The sequence below is a fragment of the Trachypithecus francoisi genome, unplaced genomic scaffold, assembly GCF_009764315.1.
Source record: "Trachypithecus francoisi isolate TF-2019V2 unplaced genomic scaffold, Tfra_2.0 Lachesis_group18, whole genome shotgun sequence".
In the NCBI taxonomy this organism is placed as follows: Eukaryota; Metazoa; Chordata; class Mammalia; order Primates; family Cercopithecidae; genus Trachypithecus; species Trachypithecus francoisi.
Genome location: NW_022681463.1, coordinates 16,187,509 through 16,200,354, shown reverse-complemented (window position 1 = coordinate 16,200,354; position 12,846 = coordinate 16,187,509). Strand labels below are relative to the sequence as shown.

The window sequence follows — 12,846 nt, the reverse complement described above, 5'->3', positions numbered from 1 at the left end:
AGAGTCAGATGTAGCGTTTTCAGGGTTTGTTCATTCATCCAAAACATATGACTGAGCCCCTGCTATGTGCCAGGCTCTGGGAAAACAAACCATGGTGAACCAACAGTACAGGGAGGGAAAAAGACCTTCAGCAAATGCACAAAAAATACATAAATAAATAAATTGTGATAAGTGGTCAAAAGAAAGGAACAGGCAGTGCATGTTTTAGTTTGGGTGGATAGGCCAGGACATATGAGTACAGTTTCAAAGGCCAGAGAGAGTGGCCTGGCAACTGAGAAGGGTGGCCAAGGGTCATTATTATTCCTGGCAGAAGTGAGAGCTTCTTACCTCCTGAAGTATGAGAGAGGCTGGAATACATGAGGATCTAACAGCCCAGCCAGTGAGTAACGGGAGGGTGGTGTCTGGTAAGGAGAGAGCCTTATGGTCCAAGGGGAAAGAGTTTGTATCCCAAGGGCAATGGGAAATACTAATGTCTTCAGGGTTCAGAACTGAACCGATAAGGATGGAGTAATTACGGTAGCAAAGAAACCAGGTAAGAAGGATCCTATCCCCTATGATATGGTTTGGCTCTGTGTCCCCACCCAAATCCCCAGTGTGGGAGGAGGGGCAGACTTCCCCCTTGCTGTTCTCGTGATAGAGTTCTCATGAGATCTGGCTGTTTAAAAGTGTGTAGCACCTCTTCCTTTGCTCTCCCTCTTTCTTGCCAGCCATGTGCAGATGTGCCTGTTTCCCCTTCGCCTTCTGCCATGATTGTAAGTTTCCTGAGGCCTCTCCAGAAGCAGAAGCCTGTACAGTCTACAGAACCATAAGCCAATTAAACCTCTTTTCTTTATAAATTACCCAATCTCAGGTATGTCTTTATCGCAGTGCAAAAATGGACTAATACACCCTACTACTGCACAAACCAGGAAAGAAAGGAGACAGGAAAGGGGATGCCAGGTTGCAGCAGGCATCAGTGCTGCTCACCAAATATGTGAGTCCTCCTTGCAGATACACAGAAAGGATTGTACTTCCCTGCCCCTGGAGTTCAGTGTTGCCATGTAATTTGCTTTTGCCACACAGACCTGCCACGTTCAAGATGGGGGCTGTCCCATCAACTGAGGTCCCAGGACAATATGGAACTAGGCTCCCAGCCCACACTCAATAGAGAGGTAGCGTGCGGAAGACATAAACCTTTCTGTTCTAAGCCACTGAGACCTGGGAGTCCTTGGCCCATAACGCCTGATTCATGACAGAACGTAATGAATGTAGTGGTTCTTGAAAGAGGAAGGCAAAGGAGATAAACAGAAGAGACACAGGAGGAGTTACAGGTTTCAAAGCTGGTGATGAACATAGACACTCCCCACTAAAACAAGAATGTAAAAAGGACAACCTAACTTGGGATGTAAAGTGGCAATTTATGTCTCATAGATGCTGAACTTACGGAGCTGGTAGGACAGCCAAGAAGAAGAGTCAGGCAGGAAAACAGAAAAGCAGGTCTAGGGCGGGGCGGGGGGGTGGGGTGCACAGCGTGTAGTAGAAGGCCGAGAATCAGAACTGGAGATAAAACTGTGGAAATTGCAATGAGATGGTGCCCCCCTTCGGAGTAAAGGGAAAACATTAAATTCTATAAACCAGTGGTGGAGAAGAGACCCTTTAGGAATGCCCCTGTGTGGTGACTGCAGCAAAAAGAGTGCAGAAGACACAGGAACAGACATCAGAGAGGAAGAGGGAGGCACAGGAGAATCCTGTTCCACAGAAGGGAAGAGGGGGCTGAGTGGTATGGGGTGAGCACTGAGAGGCCGCCCCACACTAAGGACACGAGCAGGTCACGGGGATAGGGAGCTATGGACGGTGAGGAAGCAGAGGCAGACCAAACAGCCAGTGTAGAAGTAAAGACAAGAGCTGGGTCAGTAGAGCCAAGAAGCCCCAGGCCAGGGAATAGCCAAGGGAAAAGCCTGTGACAAATAGCCTCCGGCATCTCAGAAACTCCCAGCCCTCCCTCTCTCCACCACTTGCTAAATTCTGAGCAACTTTTTAAAGTTGCAGAAGCTCAAATATACGACAGGAAGAAAAAGAACTATCTCTTAGAATTAAGCGGCCTTGCCCTGAGGGCTCCAATGATCACAGCACATTCTCAAAATCATTTCTCCTGTCAGTATTGACCAAAGTAATAAAAGTAATACATGTCAACTGTAGAAATCTGGGGAGGACAGAAAATCGGAAGAAAAAAGTGAACTTCCCATCATCCCACATCCAGAGATAACCACTGTTAACATTCTGCATTCTGGTTCATGTTAAAGACTAAACACAGATAGGTCAGGCCGATAGCCAGGCAACGAATGTACATGAGAGATTTATGCTAAAGAAAAACAATTTTATGACAGGTACACTTTTAAAACCTCATGCTTATCAAACCTACATTCCATGCTGTACAGTACAGCTTATGCCCATGTGAGTGTGGCCCTGGAGTTATAGAATAAGGTAGCCCTCCAAGCAAAAGGTTTAACTTAACACTGTGACTGACAGATCTCTAAAGACAAATAGCTACAGGGCAAATATTGTTTCTAAGCTTACTGTTTGACTTTCACCGGTATGGTACTTACAGAGACAGACGTTTAGTGTTAACACGGGGAGGCAACAGGCGGAGTGGCTAGGAGTTCTGGGTGTGAAGTTATAGTGCTCAGCTTCAAGACCCAGCCCCCATACCTATACCTGTGACCTTTAGGGGACTTAACCTGTGTGTGAAGTCCTCAGATGCATTCTAGGGCATCATAGGTGGGTCAATAAATGCTGGCTCCAGAAATATTCAGTCAAGATAATCAATCTTTCCCTTTAGTAACATAATAAGAGCTTGCATTTGCTGAGCACTCACTATTAACTACTTTACATGCATTTTCTTACTTAATCTTTACTTTTAAAAAACTCTCTAAGATAATAATACCTACCAATCCCAATTCTCAGATGAGCAAACTAAGGCTTGGGCAACGTACATTGCGCGAAGTCCTCAGCCAATCAGTGGCAAAGCCAAGGCTCACCTCCAAAGCCCAAGTCCAGCCGGTTTCTTCCTGAACTTTCATACTTTAAAAATCCCTCTCCAGGCCAGGCATGGTGGCTCATGCCTGTAATCCCAGCACTTTGGGAGGCCGAAGTGGGTGAATCACTTGAGGTCAGAAGTTCAAGACCAGCCTGGCCAACATGGTGAAACCCCATCTCTACTAAAAATACAAACATAAGCCGGGTGTGGTGGCACATGCCTGTAATTCCAACTACCTGGGAGGTTGAGGCAGGAGAATCACTTGAGCCCGGGTGGCAGAGGTTGCAGTAAGCCAAGATCGCACCACTGCACTCTAGCCTGGGTGACAGAGTGAGACTCCATCTCAAATAAATAAATAAATACATAAATATCCCTCTCCACTCTTATATGATTATTCGCCCATGTTTTATGTGGTTTCTTTTATTTTACAAATAACTCTTACATTTCACTATAATTGATTCAGTATGTGCTATAAGTTACGGCTCCAACATTATTATTTGTAATACCATTTACTGAATGGTAACTCACCATATCCGACTACTGCTCTCATGATACTAAGTGCCTACACACACAGGCCTGCTACTGGATTTTCCCTTCCATGTCACACCTCCCATCTTGGGTCTGCCTGACAGAAAACAGTCACATTATTTACTCTCAGGATTACACTTAGGGAAGGTCTCTCTAGGAAGCATATGTCCATGGCTGGTTTGAACTTCTTTCCTGAAATAGGTTTCTAAAAGACAAATGAAAAAATCTATTTCAGGATGTGTTCTCAGCCAATCAATGAAATTGTTCCCAAAGTTGGCAACCGTATTTTCAGAACTTCTCTCCCTTCCTCCAAAAACTTGCTCTTCTTTGCCCAAGCTGCTCTGCTCCTTCTTGGTCCTACCTGGGCATACTAAGCATTTGCTCGATTTCTTATTCTTTCCTAGAAAAAAAGGATAAAAGTCTTCCTTATCTCTGCATCTACCAGGTCCAGGTGAATTCTTTTTTTTTTTCTTTTTTTTTTTTTTTTTTTTTTTGAGATGGAGTCTTGCTCTGTCGCCCAGGTTGGAGTGCAGTGGCGCCACCTCGGCTCACCGCAAGCTCCACCTCCTGGGTTCACGCCATTCTCCTGCCTCAGCCTCCTGAGTAGCTGGGACTACAGACACCCACCACCACAGCCGGCTAATCTTTTGTATTTTTAGTAGAGATGGGGTTTCACTGTGTTAGCCAGGATGGCCTCGATCTCCCGACCTCATGATCCACCCCCCGCTCGGCTTCCCAAAGTGCTGGGATTACAGGCGTGAGCCACCGCGCCCGGCCGGTCCAGTTTAACTCTTAATAAATTCTTTCTCGAATACACTGGTTCTGTGCTTTCATCTTCCTGTGGTCTCTGAACCACACGTTTGACTCTTTCCATAGTGCGCCTTAGTACTGTTAGTCACCTTAGTGTAGGTGACTGACCCGTCCACCTGTTTAGATCATAAACCCTGCACGGGCAAGGGCCTACTCTGATGTGGTATCATGTTCTTAGCACCCAGCAGACAGCCCTGCCCCAGAGTCGGGCCTCAGTAAATGTGGACAGTGATTTCACAGTTCCTTCCCTCCCTGTTCAAACTCAAGGCCTCACTAATGTCCTCCAGACTACTAATAAATAGTCAAATGGACTAGAAGGCAAAGGAGTGGAACCTTCTGCTGATTATCTAGTCCGATATGCACCTCCACCCTGCTTCCTGTATTTTGGGACATTTCTGTTTTCTCCACTGAGGGGTGGAAAAAAACAGTGCAAAGAAGCTCTGGCCAGTTATCAGCTTACTGACATCTGATTTTAAATTACAGCCAAAAACGAGATTTTACCTTTCTTGAGAATTTCAAAGAACAACATTACTGGGGTCTCACGTTACCTCCGATAGCACTGGAATCTTGAGCTGAATAAACGGGCCAGTGCGGGAAGCCTCAGGCGGACTCAGGGTCATTACTACCCCATACTTCCTGTCTGCCCTCCTCCAGTAACAGCCAAGTGAAATTTAGCAACGACCTGACTTGGTTTCATTTGCATTGTTGGAACTCAAAGGGGTGTGGAGTGGCATCGCTGGCAAGGGCTTGACATCGAAGAAGAGTCTGAAGCTGAACATAAGATCAGTAAGGAAGCCGGGCAGCCAGAAGACTTATGTATTAATACCCAAGTGCAGGACAGTCAGCACACCCATGCAAACGGATGTGACCTGATATTCACACAAATCTTTCAGAGAAAAGACACTTGCAGGCCTTGAGTGGTATTAATACCTCCTCTTAGATCTAGGCCATTATGAGGCCATCTTTAATACGTCTGAAAGACCTGAGGTAAAATCCTTTCCGGAGCTCCAAAAGTAATCATAACTCAACCCTGCTCAGGGAATTCTTTCTAGCTTTTCTTCTGGGCTTGCATACGTTCTGAACACGCCACCTTCCTGACTATTCTAAATTATGGAAAGCTAATTCTGAAACTGTGAGGATTCTTCCTTCATTACCAAAAATCATAAATTACTTTTCTTACAGTTAAAAACGTTCCTAGTAGTACCTCCACTACTTTTATAAAAGCAGCTTAGGGCTGGGTATGCTGACTTGCACCTGTAATCCCAGGAGTTTGGAATTGCTTGCGCCCAGTTCGAGACCAGCCTGGGCAACAGGGCAAAACCCCATCTCTACAAAAAATACAAACATTAGCCAGGTATGGTGGTGCATGCCCGTAGTCCCAGTTACTCTGGAGGCGGAGGTGAGAGGACTGCATGTACCCAGGAATTCAAAGGCTGCAGCAAGCCATGATTGTGCCGCTACGCTCCAGCCTGGGTGACAGATAAAGACTGTCTCTAAAACAATAATAAATAAGGCCAGGCACAGTGGCTCACCCCTGTAATCCCAATACTTTGGTAGGCCCAGGTGGGTGGATTACCTGAGGTAAGGAGTTCGAAACCAGCCTGGCCAAATTGGCGAAACCCCGTCTCTACTCAAAAATACAAAAAATTAGCCAGGTGTAGTGGCGGGCAACTGTAATCCCAGCTATGCAGGAGAACCACTTGAACCAGGGAGGTGGAGGTTGCAGTAAGCCAAGATCATGCCACTGCATTCCAGCCTGGGTGACAAGAGCAAGACCCTGTCTCAAAAAAAAAAAAAGAATAAATAAATAATAAATAAAAACAGCTTCAAATAGAAGCCCACTGGTGGAATAAGGGACTCTAGAAAAAACCAAGTATGTCTCTTATTTAACAGAGCAGGAACCCTGAAGTTCAGAGACATTAAGCAACAGTCCAAGGGGACTTAAGTAGCTGGTAGAATATACACCAGCCACTGCCTAAGAGCTTCACCCACACAGCTCAATTAATCCTTCCAACTACAATACAAGGAAAGCATAATTATTATCTCCAATCTAAAGATGAGGAAACTGAGCCCCAACAAGGTTAAGTTATATACCTAAGACTGTACAGCTGGTGAGGCATGGAACCAGGTTTACAACCCATGCTCTGAACTACTAAACCTCTAAGATTAAAACCCAGAAGTCCTGACCCCATGGAGGGTTCTCTCCATTATAAAGAATTCTGGCTGGGCGCGGTGGGTCGCTCACTCCTGTAATCCCTGCACTTTGGAAGGCCGAGGCGGGCGGATCACCCGAGGTCAAGAGTTTGAGACCAGCCTAGCCAACATGATGAAACCCTGTCCCTACTAAAAATACAAAAATTATCTGGGCATGGTAGAACACACCTGTAATCCCAGCTACTTGGGAGGCTGAGGCAGAAGAATCACTCAAATCTGGGAGGCAGAGATTGCGGTAAGCCAAGATCGCACCACTGCACTCCAGCCTGGCAACAAGGTGAGACTCCATCTCAGAAAAAAAAAAAAAAATTCTAAAGCTCATGAAAGAGCTAACCATGTCTGACAAGGCCTGCAAAGCTTTTTTAGGCCCTGATTAGAACAAACTAACAATCAAAGTTTTTTTTTTTTTTTTTTTGAGACGGAGTCTCGCTCTGTCGCCCGGGCTGGAGTGCAGTGGCCTGATCTCAGCTCACTGCAAGCTCCGCCTCCCGGGTTCACGCCATTCTTTTGCCTCAGCCTCCCGAGTAGCTGGGACTACAGGCGCCCGCCACCTCGCCCGGCTAGTTTTTTGTATTTTTTAGTAGAGATGGGGTTTCACCATGTTAGCCAGGATGGTCTCGAACTCCTGACCTTGTGATCCGCCCGTCTCGGCCTCCCAAAGTGCTGGGATTACAGGCTTGAGCCACCGCGCCCGGCCTACAATCAAAGATTTTTAAAAATAATGTGGGAAATGTGAAGAGCATACTAACAAGTTGTTAATTTATCATAATGACATTATAGTTATGTAAGAATAGACCCTATTTTTAAGTAATGTACACTAGTTATATAGAGGTGAAATGATATAAGGCCTGGGACTCACAATCACACATGAAAAAGAATAGGAAGAAGAGACATATGAAGCAAGTTTGGCAAAATCTTGATAATTATTCAATCTGAATGATGAAATATGAAGGTTCATTATACTATTCTCTCTACTTTTTGTATGTTTATTTTCAAGCTTTTCAAACACATTCATACAAAATCATTCATAAAGGTCCACGAACCTGAACCCATGAAAAATGAAGCTATTGAACAATGAAAAATGGGTAAGCCCACATTATGTTTACATTTTAAAGCTTGTTTTTAATGGCAGCCTTTATCATCCGCTGAACTATTTAATTTCATTGTTTCTGATCTTATGACCATCCACTCATCAATACTTGAAGCATGGGAAGAGCTATTAAATGCATACGTAGTTTAATTTTTTTAAGTCCATCTGCAGAACTGCTTTATTAGTCAGCTAGTTAAGAATATTTATTGAGCATTTATGTTGTAAGCATTGTATTAGCGCTGACCCAAGTTATCAGACACAGAGCAGAGTAATTACTTCCATCTAAGGACAGATTCACAGACCATGGGTTGCTGCTCTGCCTCCTGAGAAGTCCAGGGTTACCTTACCTCACCTCTCAGACCTTCACACAATGAAGCTGGGCCAGAACTTATGCAGCAGGTGCACCTACTGTGGCTCCCTGGCAGACACTGGAGCCATAAGAGGAAGTAGGCAGTGGCAGAGTACCAGGCAGGAGGTGGGGGGATGAGGTGTGTGGGTAATTTTTAGTATCTGTAGGCCCTCCCAGATTCTTCCCTCTGCAATTCAGAACCATCACAATGCATTTCCTATTTCCCATTCAGCCAGGCGCCCTCACATGCCAGAGCAAGCCCACCTGCTTCCCTGCATTTTGTATCTGTTCCATCACAGGTTTTGTCAGACAAGTGACCACAGACAGACAAGACTAAGAGTTAAGACAACAGCCAGGCCATCTGGCTCTTCATGCATAAGGGTGTCCAGGGAAAACGGATGTACTACTAAAGTGTCATGACATAACACAGTTGGCAGCCCGTCACACGTGGGAATGGACACTCCTAGGTCACCATTAGTAGGGCATCCTCCGACAGGAAGGGGATATTCAGGGACCACGTCTGCACCAGCACTCCTGGGCTCCACCAGCACGGCTTATTAAACCTGTACCTGCAGCATCTTGGAAATTATGGCACACTAGTACACTTTATTTACTCCTGTTCTGCCTCAAATCCTGACGACCAAGGCAGGCCCCAGATAAAAGAACCAAGTTCTGTGTGAGAACAGAAAAGATGCCAAAGTTGCAGGCTTTATCCTTAACATGCACTGGCAAAAGTCAGGAAGATGCAGGAAGCCATACAGAAGTTAGCTGGTTATGGAAGAGATGGCCAGGTTCTGGTCTATTCCCAACTCCTGCTCTACTCCCTACCTAATCGACTTCCCTAAAATAGAAAAATTAAATCCCTGTTTACTACGGATCAAACTGGAGTTTGAGGAATCTGCAGAGAGTTGGCAGAGCTAGCAATCGAGAGAAAATTCAAACTGAGCAAATTGGACATAGAAATCAGCGAAGTTTCATCTCCAGTCTCCACAAACGTCATTCACGCAATTCTGTGTCTGCCCAGGAAGAGCAACGATGTGCCACCAAAATGATGCATCCGCCCCTGTGTTAAGGGGCCCGGCACTCTGCCCCAACACTCCCCAACACACCGCGCCACAAAGCCCAGACAACCACTTCCAAGGCCCATCTTCTTGCACTGTTCCAACAAACACAAGGCACACCCACCCACAAACAAACCCGTTTCAAGAAAACAAATGCCGGCGGCAACGCAAGGGGCTGCTAAAAGTTCCCAGCTGCCTGGCAAAGCTCGCTCCTGCTCAAACGTCGCTCCACTCCCGCACCATCCAGGTGAACCGGGTTGCAGTGCGTTTCCAAATACAGCAGAACCAGCACTGGCTGTGAAAAACTTAATAGAAAACTTCATCTTCCTCACACCCAGAGGCCTATTCTCTAAAGACGTTCTGCCACGTGCAGATTCATTTTGGGTTGCTCGCTTTGCTTGCTTCGAACCCCCAAACGTCACAGGAATTTGCACCAATGCTAAATTAGCGAGGGTTCCCATCATGCCCCCTAAGCCTCCCTAAAAGGCGGCCAAACTTCAGGATACCAGCTTGGGTGATGGGGGGGCGGGGGGAGGCGCAGGAGAGAATGCCGAAGCCCTTCCCTCCTGGAGTTCAGTCCACTCAAAGGGTTCGCAGGGGCATCTCCCACCCTGAGCGCAGACTGGATGAGGAAGCCCCATCTCAATTCCTCTGTGCCCCTCCAAAACACGGGAGGAGAGGGAGGCTGGGGGAGAGATGCGGGAGATGGGGGAGAGTGTAATTTCCCAGTTGACAGAAAAGAAAGCGGGGTGAAAAGAGTGAGAGGGCCACGTCACTCCGCGGAAATTTCCCACGAGGAAGGGGGCAGCTATGGGGACAGAATCTTGGGTGGCCGGGAGGGGTCTGAGAGTTGCAACCCCTCCAGGACCTTCTCTTCTTCCCCGTCCAGCCCCCTCCCGCCGGCCCCACCTCTTGATTCCGCGGACCCAGCACGGTCTGCCGCTTCGCCTCAGCCCCGCCGACTGAGAGGCGCCCGGCCCGGGCCCGCAGCTGCCTGCGCCCCCTCCTCCCTCCCCCGGCCCGCGGTCGTCCCGCACTCACCAGGAGCACGGAGCCGCGCACCACCTCAGACACGCTCTGCCGCAGCTCGGCCGCCGTGCCCGGCTTACTCAGCGCCCGGGTGAACTTCCGAGTCTCCGCCGAGGCGGGGAGCAGCGCCGGCTGCGACATCCTCCGGCCCTCGCCGCCTCCGCCTCCGCCTGCTCCCGCGGCCCGGCCCGGCCGCGCGGCCGCCAGGTGCGCCCTCGGCGCCCGGCCCGCTCCGCCTGCCGCTCCCGGCGCCGCCGCCGCCGCCCGCTCCCCCCGCTGCTCGCCGCGCGTCGGGCCGCCGCAGCCCGGGCCGCGCCCTCCGCTCCGTGTCACGCCCCGAGGCGCCCCCTTCGGCGTCCGCGGCCCCCCGCGATCGCAGCAGTGACCGGGCTCGCTCGGGGTGACCGTGCGTGTGGCGGCGGAGGCTCCCCCATGCCACCAGCCTCCCTCGGCGACCGCTCGCCGGGCCGCCTCCTCGGGGCGGGGTGTCCGGCGCGGCGCGGGCGGGGCGGGGCGCCCGGAGGGCGGAGGAGGGGCCGGCGCGGCGGGATGGCGGGCCAGGCAGGTCGGCGCGGCCCGGCGCTGGAGCTAGGCGGCCGGACTGGCAGGGGTGGCGTTTCGCGCGAGACCCTCAGTGGGGAAGGTGGGGGGCTCGGGGTTGCCTCCGCTTCGGGTCGCACGTCCTAAGACCCAAGGAGGGGACTGTGCACGCCACCAAGAGGGTGCACAGCCGAGGCTGGACGATGCGCGGTCTCGGAGCCGGGTTTCTTGCCCAGGGAGCCCGGCTGCGCTCGAGGGAACCCCGATGTCACCGGCGGGGTCTGGGCTCGGTGCACCACGCCCCCCTCTGCTCCAGGGGCCTCGGCTGGGATGGAGGTCTCAGGAAAGTGGCCTTTATTTATGCGGCACCGATCGACACCCCCAGCCGGCCGGGCGGACCTGGACGGAGCGTCCCTGCTTGGGACCTGGCGCGGAGCGCCGCGCGCTCGTGGTGGCGCCTCGGCCTCCCCACCGTTCGGTCCCCGGAGACACGGAGCTCCCGGCGGGAGAATGACGGCTGGGCCGGGCCAGGCGTGGGAGACTCCCAGACTCCGACCCGCCGGGACGGCCAGCTGCTTCACCTTGGACGTGGGCAAAACTTCGGAGCCTCGATTATGTCGCCTGTAACCTGAGGACAACGGCCTGGAAGGGGCTCAGGTGACACGGCAGCCCTCACGGGGGCCGATTTAACCGGTCTGCCGCCCCTCCGCGCCGGACCGCCAGGCGGGGTGGCAGGGAAACCGGGATGCGCCGGCTTGCGAGCCCACCGTGACGCAGAGCTGGCGGCCGCTAGCTACAGCTACCCAGTGAGAGACTTTCCCCCCAACACCCTAACCGCTTTCCCGTCCCTAAGGGTCTCCTGCCACCCCGGCTCCCTCTCCGTCTCTCTGAGGAAGCCGGGCGCAGCCTAACCCTCCCGGGGCCGCGGAGAGGGCGCGCCAGGCGAGGATTTGCGCCAGGCCCGCGGCGCATGCTCAGTGGTTGGGGACTGGGCGGGTACCCCGGGCGGGGAGGCTGACTGAAGGGCGGCTCTGCTGATTGGTCGGGCTGCTGATGCCACGCCCGTTGCTTCCCGGTGGACAGTTCCTTACCTGCGGGGTCGGCCTCCGTAGAGCGCGGTGGCCTTGAAAACCCAGTTTTGGGAGAATCCCTGCCGCGTCTCCGGCCCCAGTACCAAGAGGTTTCATAGCTGCCATCACTGCGGTGGAGGAGGCCGCCTGTCGCGTCCCACCCCACCAGAAAGCCTAACACTGGCCTGAAGCGTAATCTTAAAGTGGTAGGGGAAAATACCGATCTAGCGCGGAAAGCAAAACACCTCCCTTCTTAAGAGGTTTAATGGGCAGGTCTGGAGGTGAGGCGTGCCGTCAGCACTCAATAATTGCTTGCAGGATCGGATTGTTTCCCCAGTGGGTGGGGACTGGTGGGGACTGCAGGATGTAGCATTGAGTGAGCCTGACAGATTGGAAGATAAAACAAGTGTGATAATAAAAACAATGACACACTAACCCATTTCCTCCTCTGTGACATGAGGAATGGCCTAGACGTTTTCCAGATCTCTTCTGTCCTAAGAGTGGAGCTGGGTGACAGAGCAGGTGCAAGCCAGCTTTTCCCTGCCTCCCCAGGGAAGGCACTCTGTTGGGCGAGAGCAACTCAGCTCGCCTTGACGCCTTTCAGCTGCAGGAGTGTGGCCGCTCCGTTCTCATCTGAACTGTTGACAACAGTTGTCTTCTGAGAATCATAAATTAGAGCCTCCCTTTAGGCTTCTGACTCCCTCAAAGGTACCAGACAACACAAACTTTTCCCCTTTTGTTACCTTGGCTCTCTAAGCTGTATCTACTTCTATACAAGTTGAACAATTTTGTCTTTTTAAATTAAAAACAACAACAAAAGCACCTAAGGTTGTAGAGTTTTATATTCCTTTTTTGTTTTCTTCTTTTCTTTTTTTAAGAGCTATATGATTAGAGTGTGTGTGTGTAGTCTAAAGAACAAAATTTCAACAAATGGTTTTAAAGATCTGATTGGCTTCTAGTAGCAATTCATGAACCAGGCAGCATTCTGAATACAAAATAGACGGTGCTCTGTGAGAATGGAAGAACAGCTGGGTTTTATTAAGGTAACTTAAGCAGGAACAAGGGAAAAGTATAGTGCAGAAAGCACATTAGGTAACATCAAGTTACTCTCCTTTATGGGTTAAAGCAGAGGGGGCTGC

The 12,846-nt window shown here is 50.3% G+C and overlaps 2 protein-coding genes across 11 annotated transcripts in view; one reads left to right on the top strand and one right to left on the bottom strand.

Annotated features, from left to right (window-relative positions):
• Nucleotides 1–10,579, bottom strand: part of DOCK9 (dedicator of cytokinesis 9) — a 302,147-nt gene extending 291,568 nt beyond the window's left edge. For 6 of the 10 annotated variants that reach the window (XM_033177368.1, XM_033177366.1, XM_033177370.1 and 3 more), the window contains exon 1: nucleotides 10,110–10,579. In XM_033177368.1, coding sequence (XP_033033259.1) covers nucleotides 10,110–10,238 — 129 coding nt within the window. In that variant the 5' untranslated portion in view covers nucleotides 10,239–10,579. The remainder of the gene's footprint in view (nucleotides 1–10,109) is intronic. The other 4 variants (XM_033177371.1, XM_033177378.1, XM_033177375.1 and 1 more) reach the window with 2 other exon arrangements.
• LOC117063575 lies at nucleotides 10,510–12,529 on the top strand. The gene has a single exon (XM_033177383.1). It carries the CDS (start codon nucleotides 10,841–10,843, stop codon nucleotides 11,267–11,269), a length of 429 nt encoding a protein of 142 aa, XP_033033274.1. The 5' UTR covers nucleotides 10,510–10,840; the 3' UTR covers nucleotides 11,270–12,529.
• Nucleotides 12,530–12,846: the final 317 nt, after the last annotated feature.